This window comes from Opisthorchis viverrini (assembly GCF_000715545.1).
Source record: "Opisthorchis viverrini unplaced genomic scaffold opera_v5_109, whole genome shotgun sequence".
Classification (NCBI taxonomy): domain Eukaryota; kingdom Metazoa; phylum Platyhelminthes; class Trematoda; order Opisthorchiida; family Opisthorchiidae; genus Opisthorchis; species Opisthorchis viverrini.
This window is the reverse complement of record NW_008751764.1, coordinates 1,397,808-1,418,789: the sequence shown is the minus strand read 5'-3', so window position 1 is coordinate 1,418,789 and position 20,982 is coordinate 1,397,808. Positions and strand designations below refer to the sequence as shown.

At 45.2% G+C, this 20,982-nt stretch overlaps 1 protein-coding gene across 1 annotated transcript in view; it reads left to right on the top strand.

Moving 5' to 3' along the window:
- T265_05643 (hypothetical protein) overlaps positions 1 to 20,587 on the top strand; it is a gene marked incomplete at both ends in the record, with an annotated part of 29,174 nt that extends 8,587 nt beyond the window's left edge. Inside the window, 8 exons of the mRNA XM_009170702.1 lie at positions 5,630 to 6,046; positions 6,342 to 6,617; positions 6,760 to 7,051; positions 11,085 to 11,306; positions 12,050 to 12,325; positions 14,206 to 14,331; positions 16,591 to 16,910; positions 20,347 to 20,587. Of these exons, the coding sequence (XP_009168966.1) occupies positions 5,630 to 6,046; positions 6,342 to 6,617; positions 6,760 to 7,051; positions 11,085 to 11,306; positions 12,050 to 12,325; positions 14,206 to 14,331; positions 16,591 to 16,910; positions 20,347 to 20,379 (1,962 nt within the window). The remainder of the gene's footprint in view (positions 1 to 5,629; positions 6,047 to 6,341; positions 6,618 to 6,759; positions 7,052 to 11,084; positions 11,307 to 12,049; positions 12,326 to 14,205; positions 14,332 to 16,590; positions 16,911 to 20,346) is intronic.
- Positions 20,588 to 20,982: the final 395 nt, after the last annotated feature.

Sequence of the window (20,982 nt, the reverse complement as noted above, 5' to 3'; positions counted from 1 at the left end):
TCTCTGTTTACGCCACTCCGAATTGGGCATGGAAAACAGTACTCTCTTCGGCAAACGATGGTTCGGCATACGTAACACATGTCCCAACCAACGCAGCTTCTGGTGCTTGACACATTCTTCAATGGAAGTACCCGTTACAAAACCGAAAACACGCTTTCTAACTGCCTCGTTACGGATTCTCCGACACCAATCCGCGCGAGCTATGGTTCTGAGACAACGATTGTCGAACACGTGAAGACGTTTCAGATCCGCTGCTCGAATAGGCCAAGTCTCAGCCATACAACGAAACAGCCGGTACTGTAGCTTGATACACACGTCCCTTGAGATTCAGGGATAAACCATTCTGACTCCATAGGTGTCTCAAATTAGCAAACGCGGCCCGAGCCTTGCAGATTCGTGCATTCACCTCATCTGTCACACTACGATCAGAACTAATACAACGTCCAAGATACGTAAATTGCTCCACAACTTCCAGTACCTCTCCCTGGATTGTAAGTGGCGTGTTCAATGACTGTACTTCCACGAGCATGACCTTACACTTTGTAGGTGTAAAGTGAGAGTATGGCAGAATCGTTCCACAGGGAACATGTATACCAGTTCCAAGTACAAATGTCCCCGAATGTTCCTTCTGGATAATCCGGCTTTCTCTGACGCCGTTCTTTCTCACCTCACCTACCAAGTGACTGGTGTTTGAACTTGTGGATACTACCGAAATCATTCAGCTGTAGCACCCTTTCGGTGCCTAACTGCCATGCCGCCCGAAGGTTGCACGAGGGCTTGGATACTGCCAGGTTGCCCAAGCCTAGACAGGGGAAGTCGAGGTCGGGTTCGAACCACGGACCTTCCGGTCAGTGAGTTTGCGCTCTAACCACTTGAACCATCTCGACCCATGCTATCGAAACTGGCTTCCCGTGTTCCCTCTTTCGGATACGCTGACGAGGCTGATCACATATTCGTGAATCTAGAAGTATCCCAAGGCAGTGGATGTAACTTTCGGATCATGAACTACTTGTAGACTATGTGACCTATGGGACCAGAAATGTGGGGCAACATTCTCTCTTATGTGACATATTCTTGTAGCATGTGAACTGATGCGTTACCAACACGCAGCCTCATAAAAATCATCGCACTGATATTCAAACTTGAAATTATTAGGGGCTTAAACACGTACTACGAAACTGGCTGTATGACGGGCTTGTTGTACACCTACAAACGTATAGAAAACCGAGTTGTGTTGTGCAATCATTCTGTGTACTATGTAGCGCGGTCACTGACCGCCAAAATGTGTCACTCATAACTAAACATTCTCGGACGACTTGTATCAATGCAGTCAACACTATCGACGCTGCAGCCGCATACGTGTACCTATTCATAACTGCCTGCGTTTCTGTGACGCCTGAAAATATCTTGCTGTTGACGGCGTATGGCTGTTCAACAAGGAAACGCGCGGCCGTTCGCGCCCAGTCCGTCCATGTCGCAATGTGCCTTGCTGAAACTTGTTATTCCATTGTTAAATGTCGTAGGGCTTAGCATGCTTTGACGCTTTCCCTCTCCAAGCTGACCAACAAGCCGTTATGAGGTATTTTAGCGAAGTATTCGTGAAGTATTCACATGAACCACTATAATGCTCGCCGATGTCAAGTTGGTAGTCCTCGGTAAATATACTGGGGACAAGCTTTTCTGACCGAGTATCGCTGTCCCAGTATAAAAAACCGTGTAGTTTTGGCACCCTTTCGGTGCCTAACTGCCGCCACGCGAAGGTTGCACGAGGGCTGGAATACTGCCAGTTTTCCCAAGCCTAGACAGGGGAAGTCGAGAGGCAGAGGTCATGTTCGAACCACGGACCTTCCGGTCAGTAAATTTGCGCTCTAACCACTTGGGCCATCTCGCCCTTCTGTCCCAGCATAAGGAGTTGTTAGTTTAGGGCAACGTCAAGTTCAGTGTTCAGTGTTTCATTTATCTCCGGTTGGGTTTACTGACTCTCGGTTTGCTCACCTTGAAGATGCTAGCTAATCTAGTTAATCCCGCTCCTGAAGCCTGACCCGCACAGCATTCATTATGCTTTGCATTGCTTTCAGTGACCGTTATCAGGGTTCCAGTTAGAAAGCACATTGCATAATCGAAAACCATCCGGGATTCTTACCGGTACTCACTTTTTTCAGGATTGCACGATTCTCTTCAGCGTAATCCGCGTGTGGACTTTGAATATTCTCATGGTAATCATGTGACGTCGCCCGTCAAAGGATATCAGTCAGTTAGTGGCACTGTGACGAGCTCTTTAAGCCTGAGCCACTCGTGACTATTCGCTGGAATCTTAACTCCTAGTGCATGCCGGTGATATTTCATCCGAACCCCTGTACCACCTTCATTGAGTACTATAAACGGCTTTTTAGCTTCTTAGTGCTGTTCTACGCTTCGCCTGGTCCTCTAACGACTGTTCCGTTGGGAAGCATGTACAAACTGATTCTTCTCTACAGCCGCCACTCCTTCTGTAGTGACCATTTTTGTCAGTTTGTTCTAGATTATTTTGCGGTTGTGATGAGGCTACTGGCCACACTTCAGCTAGCAAAAGGAAGCAGCACTTTCATGCGAATTGGTAGCGTAAACCTTCAGTTCACTAACCTTTGAATTTCATCCAGTTGACGGGATTATTAGGTTTTCGCATTCTTTATACAACTTCTGTCTACTTCCCGTATCTCTCGTATCTGTTTCGGTCGCTTGCGACTGTGGAAAATTATTGCTCAGCTGTAGCACCTTTTCGGTGCCTAACTACCATGCCATCAGAAGGAAGCAGGAGGGCTGGGATATTGCCAGGTTGTCCAACTCGAGAAGCAGAAGTCGGGTTCGAAACACGGACCTCGTGTTCAGTAGACTCGTGCTCTAACCACTGAGAGATCTCTTGTGACCGTGATGTGGTAGACATCTTTCGGAAGGAACATTTCCGTCGATGCTGACAGCATACTGCGCTCGTTAGAAATACCTTATTTCCGGGAAAAAGTATAGCAGCAAACGAGAATTCCCGTGTTGCACCTGTCACCTAGCTCTCGCAAGCAGCGAAACTGATGGCAAAGTGACTTTTTGTAAATCGATTGCACCTTGTCCCATTCGAGGACGATTTGTGTAAGCCATAGTTTCTATTTTTAAAGATAAAGTGCGTCCTTCTCGCTATTCCACTGGGCGTTGCAACCGGATACCATATGCTCCCAACTTTTTACCGAACCCAGATCACTGCATTCGCCTGTTTTGCTTACCAGTCCAGATGTCCACTTTGTGTTTCTGCGCGACCTTGCGTATGGTAAATTGCTTGTACTTTGGTAAATCTGCAGTCCTCTATTTGATACGAACATGAATGCACAGATAAAAATTCATTTAATTGCTTTTTGACTAGTTCTTCACAATCCGGTTGTTTTTCGGTAGCTGGCGGCAAGTGAGTGCTAAGAGTTTTTCACTTTCACGGTTCCTAATGGGACCTGATGATTGACAAAGCGTGTGGGTGGCTTTCTTACACACAGAAGTTGTCAGTTCTCCAGAAGCAATTCATTGTGTATTTCGTCCTTACTGGGACCCAGAATTTCATCGCCCGATATTCAGGTTTTGTGCTTCACATACTCTCGCACGACGTGTACGGTTTCAAACGGTTCTTGTTGGTTTAATATTTGTGCGAATTGGCGATTATGAGATGCTGCTTGAGAATCGCGAACTGTTAAGAACAGTTCTGACTATTCGCCGGTGGTTAGTTTCCTAACAAACATCCGACTTGGCAAAAATCATTCGTTGAAGGATGAGCGGTGCTATATCCTGTCTAAGTGCGAGTTAATCACACTGCTAATCAGCCGCTCGTGGCCGAACGGTTAAGTGTACAAACGTCTGGCCAGGAGGTCGCGGGCTCGAGACTCTCCGAAGTTTCATGAGATGCGCACTGCTGATGATTCCCAATAAGGTTGAAACAGCTGTACAGTGCTTCTCGGCTTTTCAGCATAGATTGGCTTCACTTACAGGACGAAATCTCCACAAAAATCATTCGAATTCATATAAAACCCGTATACAAGTGAGATTGGCGATCGTTCGGTTTCTAGGCTAATATTGCGAACTTTGACTCTGAATGAGAGGCAACCGAATTTTACCACATTTCCTTACTGGGTCTCACACAGGGCGCAACGCGTAGTCGAATAGCCCTTCACGTTCAGGCACTTCATGGAAAATACATAGCCTCCGATATTGCAGTTGCAGGCTGAAAGTAGTTCAATGTAGCGCCTGCTATTGATCAATGGAGCAGGTCATACCAGCGTTTTTGAACGCCAGATCACGAGTTACTGGACCGGCGGTTCTTCTCCTCCTTTTCATCATTGTTGATAGCAGCACCAACATATAACTTTATCATTGATGATGCCGTGCTTCAGATATACGGCAGCCGGATTGTTGAGGAGGCTTTGTCGATCTGCAGTAGCAATCCAGGCTTGCCGGCGTTCACTGTAATATATTTGGTTGTCCCCATCCAACTGTTACTCAACTTATTCTAAAAAGCGTTCAGCTGTAGCACCCTTCTGGTGCCTAGCTGCCATGCCATCCGAAGGAAGCACGAGAGCTGAGATACTGCCAGGTTGCCCAAGCCTAGACAGGGGAAGTCGAGTGGCGGAGGTCGGATTCGAACCACAGACCTTCCGGTCAGTAAATTTGCGCTCTAACCACTTGGGCCATCTCGCCCCCACTTATTCTACCAATCATCTTGCGTTTCATTCGGACATTTGCAACTATTTCAAGCTTTTCTTTCCTGAACAAATCTCCTTCAGCCGTGTCTCGCTGTGTTGCCACCCCCGGTGAAGTTCAGTCGGGGTGCAGTCCATCGAATCGCTTGTGCCATCGAATTCATATAAAACCCGTATACAAGTGAGATTGGCGATCGTTCGGTTTCTAGGCTAATATTGCGAACTTTGACTCTGAATGAGAGGCAACCGAATTTTACCACATTTCCTTACTGGGTCTCACACAGGGCGCAACGCGTAGTCGAATAGCCCTTCACGTTCAGGCACTTCATGGAAAATACATAGCCTCCGATATTGCAGTTGCAGGCTGAAAGTAGTTCAATGTAGCGCCTGCTATTGATCAATGGAGCAGGTCATACCAGCGTTTTTGAACGCCAGATCACGAGTTACTGGACCGGCGGTTCTTCTCCTCCTTTTCATCATTGTTGATAGCAGCACCAACATATAACTTTATCATTGATGATGCCGTGCTTCAGATATACGGCAGCCGGATTGTTGAGGAGGCTTTGTCGATCTGCAGTAGCAATCCAGGCTTGCCGGCGTTCACTGTAATATATTTGGTTGTCCCCATCCAACTGTTACTCAACTTATTCTAAAAAGCGTTCAGCTGTAGCACCCTTCTGGTGCCTAGCTGCCATGCCATCCGAAGGAAGCACGAGAGCTGAGATACTGCCAGGTTGCCCAAGCCTAGACAGGGGAAGTCGAGTGGCGGAGGTCGGATTCGAACCACAGACCTTCCGGTCAGTAAATTTGCGCTCTAACCACTTGGGCCATCTCGCCCCCACTTATTCTACCAATCATCTTGCGTTTCATTCGGACATTTGCAACTATTTCAAGCTTTTCTTTCCTGAACAAATCTCCTTCAGCCGTGTCTCGCTGTGTTGCCACCCCCGGTGAAGTTCAGTCGGGGTGCAGTCCATCGAATCGCTTGTGCCATCGTGCGCAAGCTTCAGGCTGCCCATGCCCTTCCTTGGTCCATGTCACTCGCTGCTGACTCAATTCGCTCACGTCATACATCGACTCGGTCCCAGTTTGGCGGTGCAAATCGTATCGAATCGTGGTGCGCATTCGACGCCGGTCGTTTTCCCCGTAGTGAACGCGACTCACTCAATTACAATGTTCCCGAAACCGATGCGCGTTCTCTCAGTACACAGTATTTCCCAAAACCCGTCAGTCTAAACGTCTCTATGGCATTTAACGTTCAAGATTCTTCCCAGCGTCCGTTGCGTTCCTCGGACTCAAACATGACCTCAACAGGCTTCGGCCGATCGATTGAACAAACCGTGAGTTCTTTGCACATCGAATATTTCAATTGCCCCCCACCCGGTCTTTGGAAGGCGTTTCTCCTCTTCTCTCGAATGATCACCCAACTGAGAAGTCACGAAACTACAATATTGGGTGCTTTTTCGTTGAGCAGTCCTACCATGAAGTTCCTTATATATCATGCCACCTTTTCACAACTTCCAGGTCATTGTGATTCTCCTTAGCGGCTTTTTTGTCAGGGAGAACCCGCTAAGCACTCTTGATTTCTTTGAACACAACACCACATTTGTTCCTGTTTTTTTCCAACTGTTTTAGCCTGACGATGATCGATTGGTTCCTTCCGTGCTAGTTGGACCGTCCCAGCAGACTTCGTTGCTCACATCAATGATCAGTTTGGACTCTCAAACCAATCTGTTAATCGCCCGAGAACTTCGCGGTCTCCCATTGGACAATTCAACCAAAGATTCCATACTGGCTGCACTCCGCGCTGAACTCAGTCGACCAAAGTATCGTTCGGATTTGTTCCATGCGGTTGGTGGTTACCGACTCTGCACCACAGACTGTGTGACTTCGCCATATTCTGCTAGAAACGTGAGTCCAATGAAAGACACTTTGTATTAATTATTAGGAGAAGGCGTGGCACCTGCACTTTTAAAGACCGGTTAAACTTGAATCCTGGCTTTTTATTTTGTGTCAGATAGATGAACAATGATCTTTTCTTCTCACCTGTTAGGTGGACCTTACGGAAACTGCACCTGTGGGTTCTCCGGTTATTGTCACAGGTAATGAGTTCGCACAGATTACGCGTGAGCCTCGGAGAAAACTTCAAACAGCATCAAATAACGGGCTTTCGACAAACCCACAGTGTGTGATTGCTGTGCGGCAAAGTGCGAATTGTCATCCTGCGGATACTGAGGATAAGCTTGGCGAAGTGATGAGCTATCTGCGTGATATGCTGAATGTACAGTTTTTATCGAATGTAACATTCCTAATTTTGCTGCTGGCCTGTTCTCTGAATATGTTGGGTGAGTGTCTAAACTATCTTTCGCCTCCGTCAACTCTTATAACACATCTCACATTTTTTCGCCATAATTTCTCCGCATAAACAGTTTGTTGGCTTCTTGCAATCATATATTAACGTCGTTCTTGTGTTGACCTCTGTTATTCGAAACGGTGATGCGTGTTCGGTTCCGCTATTAGGCTCAACATTACCATCTGGTATATGTGGTTTGAACCCGACATCTGCCTCTCGACTTCCTCTGTCAAGGCTTGGGCAATCTGGGCGTATCCCAGCCCTCGTACTTCTTTCGGATGGCATGGCAGCTAGGCACCGAAAGGGTGCTACAGCTGAACGATCTGGTAAATATTTTGCGTTTTGAAGCAGATCCATGTTTTTGAGAAATGTGAAACTTTGTATCCACACTGTCCATCTCATCAACGCTGACAGAAGACATACGCTGTGATATTTTAGTAAATCTTCTACTCTCTTCAGTCACGGAAGTAAGACGTGAAAATTTTATAAACAATGTTGAATAGACATTGATTGTTTGATTCCTCCAAATCACCTGATCAATTTCAGGGTAACCAAATAGTTTACTTCAGCTGTCTGGGTGCAGATTTGGATGGAGATGACCCACTCAGCTCCCCTGCAAATCGTACTGTATGCAGTACAACCCCCAAGTTTCTAGCGATAAGCGAAGCGCTGCTGATCAAATCAAAACAGCCTAGGCTCTCTGCACCAAAAAGCTGAAGCAAATCATTTGGTTACCCCGGCATTGATCGGGTGACTTGCAGGAATCAACCAATCGGTGTCTGTTTAACATTGTTCCTACTCTTCAATTAACATAACTCTCAACTGAAGAAAGTAAAAGAAGTGCTAACATTGGGTTGGCTGCGAATCCGTTCAAGTAAAGTGCAAATGCAGTGAGCTGACTGCCTATTCAGCAACTCATGTGTCCATTCGCCGTGCGTGTGGATCACACTTAAGGCTACCAATCCACCCGTATTTAACACTGGGCGTGCGTTAGCTGAGCGATCCATCAATTTTATCAGTTTGTTCACGCTAGGCTTTTAAGAAGCTCTGGTTACGTTGACATTCATTATTTCAGGTTTTCAATTGTTTTGGTGAATCAGGGTTGAGATCATCCTAGTATCGGCATGAAATCATCCCAGAAGATGGCCTGTAGTAACTCATATCGGTGATTGCTTGTTTTTGTTCACCCGTTTTGTCATTGCATGTGATAGCTGAATGATATGCGAATTCTTATTGGAATGAATCGTTGTGATCTAAGAAAACGGGTTATCGAGAGGAAGCCCACAAATAGTGACATTGTTCCAATCTACAAAGGCAAATCAACTTTCCTTGAGTCAGTTACCATGGGTAGTTTTGCTTCACCTCTGTTGCTGATGCCCTCAGGTTGCTTCAATTACTCTCGTATAGTTTCCACGTTAGCACTTACGACCTTCAAAATCCGTATGTTGATTCCCGAGTGCCTGCATAGAATGAAAGTGCGTTAGCCTTGCTCTGACCCGGTGGGACACAGTAGACGCTCAATTGGAAACGTGTCGTTAACACCTAGTGCGGCTATTGTTGATGATGTGATCAACCTGCGTAACATTCATCTATTCACTATCTGGGGCGGTTAGAAGCTGCTATCCTGGCGTCCGCATGCCACAAAGATGCGGACTGGAGTTTGCTGACCTTATAAGTGGACTTGTCAACTCCCACAGGGTATTGTCTAGTTTAGAACGTCTCTTGATATTTACGAGTTTCCCTTTGTCAATAATCAGCTGATGCTCGGATAGTCCTCGTTTGCTCTGCCTATTTGGCAGTTGATCATCATCATCTACTTGTAATTTCTCCATTTTTATGGGCCTCCGTGAAGTTGGCGAAGTAACAACTAATTGGTTAAGTCCAATGGAACACTTTCATCCACCAATAACAGCATCATCGTCAACTCCGTGGTTGTTTCAACATGCGTTCCTGTTACTGAACTGTTCAGACTTTTCACGTTATTCTCCTGAGCCCTCTACAGGTCCTCACCGCCTCTCAGTACAACCTCGTTACATAATCCTTCTGATTTATGATCACATCTTGTGCGCCTCTTGTTTGCCTCCAACTTGGCTATCCAATACTCTGTCCACTTGGACCAGTGATAGCATTCATGAGGCAGCCTCCTCTGTTTTTATAAATTTGTTTTGTTTTCCCCAGTTTATGGGCTGAACATACGCCGAAGTAGTTTTTGCGCAACACCAATGCCCAACTAACAATGTTCTCTGGTCGACTGATTAGATTTCTTTACAAAAGCTGAGAGTTCTTCGTCAACAATCCTAATGTAGAAATCGGATATTTTACGGGAAAATTCCGACCGTCCATTTGGCCTCATCTAACTGACAATGTTTCCACATGGATTGGATTTCATTATTTTGAGGCGCCCTCTGACAGTCCCGGCGGATGTTGCTCACTTGTTCAGAAGAATCCTGCAGTTTGACTCCTCAAGAGTATCAAACCGTTTGTGAAAGTGAAGTGGTCCGGATCTGTATGTTGTATCACTCAGAGTAACTCCCCTGTCTTGGATTTCACTAAAACTGAAAAAGTGGAAGTAATTCCACCTGAGACAGTGGTTAGTTCGTAGACGAATGGACCAAAGTTATACCCTCATGAGGGACCAACACGGGATAGGTGTCTGTACCCATCCTGAGTAACGTACATCTTCGGGAGAACTGGACACCGGTTCTCCGCCGAGGGTGTCTAATACGACGCTCAGTACACAGGACACAGATTGGATGATAAGCCAACTCGCGGCTCATCAGGTAGGTGTTGTACTGGCGGCACCTCACGCCATATTCAACTGGGCTTCAGATCTGGATAGCTACACCCATGCTAACCTTCCACCATCCGACCAAGACTTCCGAATCATGGGACTGGTTTTCAATTTCACATTTTCACTCACTGAAACCCCCTCAAATCGGGAGTTGACAGCGATTAAACATCCTGTTCTTCTCAATAATTGTCCCATCTGTATTTAAATTTTCCTCTTCTTTGCAGAGGTCTGGCTTTAGGACTCACTATTTCATGTAGTTCCGTATTTTGGGAAGCTAGTGAAAACCGGAAGATTCATTTGTGTGGTTTCAGCAGTAGGCCGGATCTTGATATTGTCTAGATATCCGACAGAGAACCTCATTTAAAAATCATTCATTCGAAGGCCCGAGAGCACAATCCATAGATAAATCCCTCATTCCGATCGAACGCGGATCGATCGTACTTGTTCGGTACCGACAGTTCCCTTTATGTTTCATTTTCTGAAGAAGAATTTGAGCCATCGTGTGGAGGTTCGCTCTCTGGGGGGAACATGTCTCCCCTTGTTTATTGTGACTAGTTGGCTTCATTGGGGGCACACTGAAGGGCGACTGAATTATCGCAATGTGATGTTACTTGTGGTGAGCGTTTTATTAGATGATAGCTGTCTTGCGCTTCCTTTTTCATCAGGCCTACCTAAACCCGAAGGACACCTTGTTTACCTTACATTTCTTGGTGCCATATGTATGCGTGAGGAAATTACTGGCCTTCAGACTAATCCAGAAAGATTATCGAACATTTCAAGCGTGCGAACTGAAGCCGAAAATTTATCTTCTCCTAAGGACAAACACCTTGCTTGAAATCAAGAACATTTTTTGACATATCATTCCATTTCACCTGACCGTTACCTAATGCTCCATCGACCAACATGTCCTCTGTGGAAGAACATTTCGGTTGGTCTTGTGTGTGTGTGTGTGTGACGGAAACTGGAACAGACAGTCACATGAAATGCAGCTTTGTTTTCTTTCTACCTTTGTTCTTCCATGTACACCTGACATTAGGGACTCGTCGGGATCATATGATTGCGTCCTGTGCGAAATGCGCCCAATTCAGTCGGCTGTCTCTCACCATACGGGGTGCAAATTGCCTCGTTGCATATTGGAATCCTACTTCAATCAGCTGTTTACCGCACTGTGTCTGTCACACCATTTCCAGCCTTTCATACTCCTTTTTTCTTTTCCGGTTTCAATATCCCGCAGTTCTCCTGGTTCCGTTCTATTATTTGCCACTACTGCTGAGCAGCAATCAAGGTCGATGTGATGACAGTAGGTCATGTTCACCTCCAGGAGTTTTATCCCACCCGATAAGTCCTCTTGCTGACGACTCAGCGCCTTCACTCACCCAAGCGTCACCCATCCCGAGCCCTCAATCAGTCATGCTTTCTATCGGATTGGCCAGTGTAGTTGGGCGCATGCTTGCAGGTAAGCAATTGAAACTTTCTAGCTGGTGTTAGCCCGAATGCGTTTCACCATGGTTCATTAATTCGTTAGGAAAGATTTGTTGCCGAATTGCTTTTTCTTGTTCATTCACGCTAAGCATGAAGTTTGGCTTTCGGCCCCTTAGAATAAATGCTCAACGTGTACAGTAGATTCCATGAGAACCAGTAAACTCTTTTTTCAACCTATCGGTCACTATATTACACAGGGTGATTAAATCGGTCGCACTGATGACCAAACGCTCATTTTTTGTATCGAGTGGATACGGTGTTCCAGCTGTTCACCCGCGCCCAATGAGTTGGTAAATGTTCTACTGTGCCTCATTAGTAAGGCGTAACGTCAGATTGACTTGTGAACCGTACCCAACCGTGTTTTCTGCCTTAGACTCGTGTGTATCAGCTCTGTGAGCTTGTGTAAAAGTAACTGACCTTCTACATCACTGGATACTTGGCCAACTCCTGTGAAGGTTCACAGCAACCATGTTTAGCCGTTGTTGTCGGACCTTTACATTACACAAGCCAAGAGAAGCGAGGTATTCGAACAAAGTTATCTGATATTGTCAGGAGACACTCATGCTTGCCACTCGAGACACCGCCCTCTAGTGTGGGCTTTGTTCTTTAATTGCTTCCAGTCTAACCTTGGTCGTGATAAAATACCTTTTCAGTTTAACCTTTATCTGAACCAGTCGTCCATATATTCTACCAATCTGTTCCTCACAACATTGGCAGCTGTCTACATAGAAAAAGGAGTCAACACTGGTCGTCAACTGTTCAAACGTTGCCGCTCTCTGAACGACCCAATTATGGTGAACAATGTGTCTCTTATTCTGTGTGGCTTATCGCTTGCGTATTTCCCATGTGCTGTTCGTGGTATTGCTTCGCTTCAGTATGAGCCACAGAACACGGAGCTGGAAGCCGCTGATGTCATCTTACTAAGTGAACGCGCGGGAAATTTTCGGTTGATGTTGTTCCACATTGCAGCGGTCATATATGGAATTACCAACGGTAAGAAGGCTTCCATCATCGTCCTCCTGTCCGCTAGACTTTGTTTTTCTTTAAATCTATTTTTGGTTTGCTTTTTTGGCGTGAAGCTTAACCAACCGATACAAGTCATGAACAACTGGGGGAAGCATAGACGATGATCTGCTCATGATGATCTTGAGTCGCTTCGATTTGGCCACGAGGCGGGGGAACTGATTTTAACTGAGCTCTGCACTTGGAACAGTCTCTATGTGGCTAGGATCCACACTCGCTGGGTATATTTCATTCCACTACTCGCCTTTGTGCAGTAGTATTGATGAAACATTTTTTACCTGCTGTTCACTCGAATGTAGTACTAGGTACTTCGTATCGGTTCATCATCGTGAACTGCATACCAACCAGCATATCAATTTAGTGTTTATAGGAGACCCAACTGAATTCCTTGTTTATAATGTTCTTCGAATGAATTGGTCCCAGCAGGACGCCTCATGTTTCAGCTGGTACGATACACCAGTATCACATTGCATTTTATAACCGTAGCACACTACTCATGAAATTACTGTGTCCTACTCACCAACTTCATGAGTAGTGTGTTTCGTCCATACATGGAAATCATTTTGGCCGTGGACCACCAGCCGCTTTACCAGCTCTCATAGCTACCGTATCTCGAGGTACTAGTTCTTGCTAAAACACTCCCAGTATTCCTTTCTGTCGGAACACGCTTGGATTTAATGTACGCTTTCAATGAAAGCTATAAATGCCATATTTCAGAGTATCATCTTAATGAAAGTCTACCTAACATGTCCCGTGAATTACCGATTAGAGGAGCTGCGATACTGTGAGGTTATGTAAGCATCCAGAAGCGAATCGGGTAAAGTTTGATAGCGCATGATCATCTGCGGCTTTCTAAGTGACCAGATCTCATGGAGTTCAGTATGTTCAAACTTCACTGGGCCTAATTCACCTTGGTGGTACTGCCGGGTAGTGCTGATTGTGCATTGTCTTGTGTTTCGGCCCTCATGGGTATGAATGCATACTTGTTTGTTTTCCTCAGCGTGAGTACAACCGAGTCCTATAGACTGCCGGACCCCAACATTGTTGGGGTATCAAGTTGTTTGCACGACACGCACTCCACACCACTTAGCTGAGTTCGACTCAGTGTAAACCTGTTGCCCTTTTCATTATCCCCGGAGATGGACCTGTATTTCTCTAGGACGCCGAACGTCTACTTTCCATGGGCACCTTTGTGGGTATAACTTGAAGAACCTGGTTTAGCCCTCAATCATCTATGCGCCTGCTTTGACAGGGTCATCTTACTAATGTTTAGGATAACATACAGATGTAATTGTAAATAACGTCAACTAGTGTTCTTGCTCGATTCTGGTGTTCAGTACATTACTCGACGTACAGGCTTGGTAAATCAGGGTTTTTTACTGAAGAACTAAATAGAATGTTCTGTGGCTGCCCTCGTTCAATAGCCCGACACTGGGTGTTTGTCGCTGAATGCCACAATCTACTGGAAGACTTATTTCGTGTTCTATCACCTGCCACTGTGTAGAGCTGTAGTTTCAAAGGCCGAAACTGCGATCACTCTAGAAACAACCCTTGAACAGTCGGCGACCCCTCATGAGAGATCAAAAGACCCTACTTACTCTTCGGGAGATTACTGTACTCGGTACTATAATCCCTTATTCTTGTCAGTAACTACCATATTCCCGGTGTACCAGTTTTTCTTTTAACGCTCTGTCGGTGAGTCCAGTGGAAAGGGATATTTAGATTTGAAGAGCGTTAGCTTTATTACATTTGATGTTCGCTACAAGTTATTTCTTCCTTGTTTTTTTAATCGAGGTTTGTGATTGATGTTCTTTGCACTGACAAACCTACCCTCTTCCATTCTTTCTCAGGTATATTCTTGTCACTACGTAGCCTGATATTGGTCGATTTGTTTGGCATCGGTCGGCTTACAAACGCGTTTGGCTATCTGCTCATCTTCCAAGGTCTAGCGATCATTTGTGGCCCACCACTGTTCGGTGAGTTTGGTGAGGTTGAACCAATGTAGACGGAAGTGCCTAAAATCATCCACTTTCTGAACCAGACGGAGCAAAAATAGTCTAACTTGGCTTTATTCTGTCCCGTATATATCTGGGTGAAAGGTCGTTGCTAGTGCATTTGACCCACAGTTGGGGGGGTCGCTGGCTGGACAAATGCAACCTAGTGAGACACAATCATAAAACTTTCTCAATTCCATTTTTCTCTGAACGGCTTTTGTTAAGAAATGTCAATCCCTTTGTCGATGCCGTCATGAACAAATCTTTCGAAGCCTAATTCATGTTTTTACGAATATGACTGCAACTTCCAACTGAAAGTAGTTGGAAAAATGATGCAAACTACATAATAGACCGATTTGCAAACTATTTTGGTTTTGCGAGAGACTCACCTGTAACCCAGCTGAATCTCTAGTTTGCGATGTTTCCAGGCAACTGAATGTGCTGCACCAGGCCGCCTCATGTTTCAGTCGCTACGATATTCGAGACATCGCGATACATGTATATTCATAACGCACTACTCATAAGGTTGCTGACAAATTTTCAGCAACCTTATAAATAGTGCATTACGAATATGCATAATAAACCCTTTCTTTATTTTTAGTCTTACGGAACATTTGAAGGAATCGATATTACACGCTGCGTTTGTAGTTCACTCTCAGGATTTCCATACGAACGTAAAACCAAAAAAACCATGGTTGTAGGGAAGCCCTTACAGTATCCTGTGTACAGGCGACTCAAGTTTATTCGTTTCAGAGAGACCTGGCTTGCTCCAAGATCACTAGAAGTTCCGCCACATTAGCGTCGATGGATAGTTGTCCCACAGTGGATCACTACGATAATCCTAGGAACTGTGGTGCATGAATGGAATCTTTCATTGACTTGATCAGGGTTACCCTGTTGCACAAAGTACTGGTACAGCCCACCGTTTCTCGTCCATTGGTGTCCTCTTCATCTATCTGGATGTCTCCATAAGTCTTGTTTCACGTTGTGTCTCTTGTTGGCAACGGACTCGGCAGCTTGTGAAGTTGTCTTCGTATTTGGCTTGTGCTTGAGTTGTTGCTGAAGCGGATTGGACTGCTATTCTTGTGGATCTTACGTTGATCACAAAACCGGTTTGGTGGTCTCTCAAAGGTCCTTCAAGTGTGCTCCCTTCATATATCTGTTTCTTGTTTAGGGCATTATCACTTTTGTTCTGCGTGTAAATATGGGTTTCTCTGAGACCTCTAGGACTTTGCCCTCATATTCCCGCTTGTTTAGTTCCCCAACGGTACTAACTTTATTCGCAGAGAGTGTCCCTATTGAGTCGCGTCACACAACTTCTCTTAGGACTGTTTGTTCCTCATCGAGCTTGTGACTTTAACATGCCGATGCTCTGATCATCATCATCATTATTGTCAACTGTAAGAACCGCTTACTTGTCGTACGGTGGTTATAGCTGCCACAGTTTCGTTCAACGGTGATTTGGGGTGGTGGAGTAGGTAGCTGCGCATTGGAAGCGGGAGCGTAAATACAGCATGGTCAGTGGACTGTCAAGTGGGGGGATTGGGAAGGGAGCTATGCATTGAAAGCAATAGCTTGGATGTATGAGCGCCATTGAGGGCGCGACTGGGTCATGTCTGACATTGTTTCCAACCATTGATATGGCCCGTCTCGTGGTCCCATCCAGGAAGACGGCAATTACCAGCGCAACTGAGTTTGCTGGTAATGGATTTCACACTTCGCTACCAAGTCATTGTTTGACCGCCTCTGGCTCTTCCACCCTTCACGTGGTTGTGCGAAAAGAGCCCTTCCAGGAAGTCGGTCGACTGGCATACGCAACACGTGGCCAAGCCAGCGCAACATGTGCAGTGTGATCAGTTCATCTATCGAGGGTGAGTTATTTCTCCCGAATACCATTCGACGTACTTCAGCATTGCTGGTACCCTACCGTTGTCTATCGCCAGCTAAAAATAGGCTTCAGGTGTGTTTTCCATTCCGGGGCTTCATGTATTGTCGGTGTTGATTGCAGTTGGTTTCTTTACTCGGAATGTTTAGCTGAACAGTAGGCATGATAGGCATAATAGTATTGAACTATTTCGAAATTCTGCTTCCATCTACTCTCAGGCAAGATGTTATCTTTGATAATTTGTTCGTGTGCGGTTATGGTGCTTACAAAGGGACGATCACTCGGCTTCACTCCTGACCATTTCTCCCTTTCTCATCACTCAATGCATTCACATTCGTTGGCTATCCCAATCGTAGGTTACTTCTGTGATTCTGCTTGCCAACGTCATTTGAACAGCAAAGCGCCAGCACAATCTACCGCAGATGTCTCAATGTGTGCCAATCGTCTGTCGGTCATTTTCTACCTATGTGCTGCCACGTTCGTGCTTACCAGTCTCTTGTTTTTACCACTTCGGTGGCTGGCTCGCCACAACCTATGCTGCCGCCTGGTCGCGACTCGCGGCGTCCCAGCGAATAGTCAACAGACTGCCGACCAGGGTTACGCCCTGGAGTCTGCTGACTTGAACCCTCGGACAATGTGCTACGATCCACAGGATACGCAAACGACGCACGTTTTTGTAAGCTTGTAGTTTTCTTATAAATTACTCATTTCCGTCGCCAATTTCTTCTACGCCTGACACTTTGTCTCTACTGAATATGAGGTCCATAAGATCCAAATCCAGTTTAATTAGCGAAATACACTCATTTGCGTGCCAATTTGGTTTTCAACGGGAGATTCACCTGGAAACCAGTTGAACCTCTCGTTTATTCTTAGCATTCCGCCTTATGTTTTTACACTACTTTCTCTGACGTTTGCAGCCAAACAGTTTTATTGAGGAAATTTCTATAGTTTGAGCCGACTCTTTAAGTCAGTTTCGCAACTCAACTCCCAGTGTTCTGTGCACGCTCAAACGATGCACTTGAACGCGTCTTTAAATCCATGTCTGGATTGATTCAGCCGCTAGATTTGTCAGTATTTTCCACTAAGCATGCTTGGAGCTGTGCGGTCTGATAATGCGAAGGTGAATGATAGTCATAATGAATGGGCAACTTATTAGAATCAGACGCTTATTAGGTCTGGTTGTAGATCAAGTGGTGTTTGGTCTGTTCACCGAGTTTGACAATTTGCTTGTGAACGTTTCGTCGTCAATCGAAGAGGCACTAGTCCGCGATCGCTGCGTAGTTTTTTCTCTTCTTGTTTCCATATAGTTTTTAAAAAGTACCTTGTGTACGCATAACCTGATCAGCGTTTCAGTGTAATGGTAAGTAGTGGTATTCCTAATCTGATTGGTTCGTTCGTGGTGTTTGCGTTGGTTTGGTATAGTAGTTATTATTCTTTTTGTTCTATCGCTCCTCATTCTGATTGGTTCACTTGCAGTTTGTACTGCGTTGAGGATCGTTTTCGTGTTCTCTGGTTGGTCATTTGACCGCCTTTTTTAGTTGTTTCTTTTCATTGTTTTGATCGATCCGTCCACAATCTGCGGCCTATTTTCTTGCGTCAGATTGGTTGCCCTGCACAGGTCTCGCACTTTGGCTTGCTGGCCCTTGTTCTCTTTGTTGATACTTGTACCTTCTGGTCCAATTATTCTGTCCTTTGATTTCGGACTTATCAGTTTCGTCTTGGATTCCTCGTATGGCTCGGAGTTTGACGCTTCAAGAGCTCCCTTATCCTCACAGCTCGGTAGATCGGGGCGATTTCGATTCGCTGTTTGTCGTTTCATCGATGCAGTACCACGCCGTTATAAGCTTATATTTTCTTCTTCGCTCCTGCTTACCCCAAATGTGTTAACATCGTTCTGGCTGGGGTCCTGTCCTTCCTAGTCTTTTTGTATGAAGACGAGCGAGATTTGATCATATCTTCTGGTAACGAGTTTGTATTCTTTGATCATAGCTTGCTTTCTGTTTACCCCGCCTGCTGCTTTCCACAGTCCCCGCATCGAATTTTGTAGGTTACGTCAGCCTTCCTAGTTGAATGTAGTTTTCTTTTTGGTGTTGACAGTACTTGTCTCGCTCATAGGTCCCTGAGCCACTATTGTACCAAACTGCTGGAATATTCTCGCGGTCGTTTCTGAAGTATTTTCACTCTTGCATTGCATTCGGGTACCCGAATTGGTTGAATTGCAATTTCTCTGTTATCTTCAAACGAACCCCTTGTTTGAACTGCCACTCACGCTAGGGGTATGAGGTACTTATTAAGAACTGTATTAACGGAATCAAGAACAGTGGAATTGTGTCCATCCAACTGTGTGCTGATGAGGTCTTCTCGAATGGTGACCAAACATGTGTGAGGGAATCGCCAAGTTCAGCGAGCGGATCAGCCGCCAGTTGACGGATCCGCGCTGCTGATGAAGGGAAGAATGCCTCCGCCGCGGAGTTATTTATGGGAAAACACCAACTGAACAATCACAGACCATTGGGTAGGAAAGCAAAGCTCTCATATGCCTCTTGTTTATAAAAACTGAGTATCCGTCTTCTCAAACGCGTCTTCCTGAACTTTTCTGGATACTCATTGACTACCACTCAAATATAAACGAATTTTACAAAGCGATTCCACAAATTCCGTAATAAATCTCACTTTTCAATAGACGCAAAAGCGGACTTATGGGAAAATCACCTATTACTCGCATGCCTCATCAGTAGTATCCACCGTTTCACCGATATTCCGACACATTGCCATTTATTAGGCATATTGGTTAGTTGATTATGTAGAGTACCATTATACCACTCAGTTGGAATTTTAACTTTACTTTCTAAGGTATTCATTCCCTGTGTATAGTGTAACTTGGTAACGGACCAAGCGTTCTAGGATGCAGTCAAATCGTATGCTCGTGGTCACGAGAACATTTGTTGTTTAAATGATTGATGCAGTTCATCGTATGAAACAGCTGTGGCGGTAATTTCCTTGTTCTGCACAACACTCACTAGTGGCAGTCGTTCCAAGATATGATTCCGTCTTAAGTTATGACACTCTCAATCTCGGGACAGATCAGTGGTTAAGGTGCGAACTTGTTGGTCGCAAGTTCCTTGGTTTGAACCCAATCCCGGTTGCTTCCGTCTAGGTTTGGGCAACCTAGGAGCTTATTAGGCCTCGTGATCTCTTTGGACGGCGTGAAAGCTGGATCCCAAAAGGATGCTACAGCTGAATGATTATTTTTTATTTATGATGGCACCTCCCTAGTACGGTCGGATTGTTCTGACCTACCTTCATGCATGCCTTACGAATGTCGCCATTCCACTGAATATTGGCATATTAATCCGGATTTAATTGGTCCTCACTACACCACTTCACTTTGCTTGGTACTATTGTTTTGCTCTGTTTGTTTGTTCCTTATCCGGAGACGGACTTATACAGCCCTCGTTAGCTGACACTACTGACTGGGAAATTTGTATCTCACGTGCGTTTTCGTGCACTTTTCATGACTATAGTTTAGGATGAAAAGGTGAACTCGATAGTTCCATATGCACTCTTCGGCGGCAATTGATTTTTTTGGGAATCAGATCTTAAACTCAGAGGTGAAATTTCAAGCTACTGGCCGTCTGGGGTGACCATGTACACCCAACCTTGACTGTCTAATTACACCAGCTAAGGTTTGGGAACACCAGTGGTGTCCTTTCTTAGCATGCTACTTCCGAACCACGTGACAGTTATTCATTGAGAGTGACCACCGCTGCTTTGTTTTAATTAGGGTCCAGTTAATCTTAGGCACAGCAACCGTTTGCTTGTGGATAGGTATTGTTACAGGTGAGACCAGGTTCCTGTACGCTTGGTGTGTCCCCTTCAATATGTTGATTCTAGCATATACCTATCATGTATAATCCATTGTAGTATCTGGTCCAACACAGACTTTTAGTAGGTAGGATGGGTCGTTTACGGCGAATCCGCAGATTTGAGGTATTCTCAAGAGCTTGTTCCGCTTTTGGTCAGTTCGCCGTTTCTTTTCCCTCACATACTACTCATAAAGCATTGCCTCATGATCATACTTTACTCTCATTCCCTGTTTTTACTGATCATAGCCTGGGCTGGACGAGACGAAAGCTGTGCCCTGAATGACCCCTACCCTTACGATATATGGAAGATACTCGTTTCCTTGGCCCTCAATACAGTTTTTCAAAACCTGGCTGTCATTTTCATCCTAATATGCCAGAATTCATCAAGCACCGTTTTACCTGGTGGTCAGCCTTCCATCGTTTTATCACAACTTCCCAGATTCACTGCATTTCATTCATTCATTCAAATGTAACTTGTATATGATCACAAATTCCGCTGGCCAGGTCATGCATGTTACCTGCTTGCCAGGGTCGCATAACGTTTCGATCTAGTCATATCTTCCTGTCTTTGTGTTTACGAGATATTATTGCATTTATAACTTGAATAAAGCATTTCTTTCCAGTTCTTCCTGTCTATCTGATCGGCGTTAGTGGTCTGTAGATGATATCTTTGCGAGAATCACAGCTGTGTTCGTGAGAGGGTTCCGATTTTTCTCTTCGTGTCTTTTCATCCAAGGTGCTGTAGTAACAGGGAAGCCGGACAGCGAGGAAAGATGTACAAGTTGCATTATGGAAATCCTGCAAGAGATTCCATCATACCCGTCACGTTTGAAAGTAATGCATTTAAAGTTAACACACAACGTCCCCTTCGATTAGGTCTTT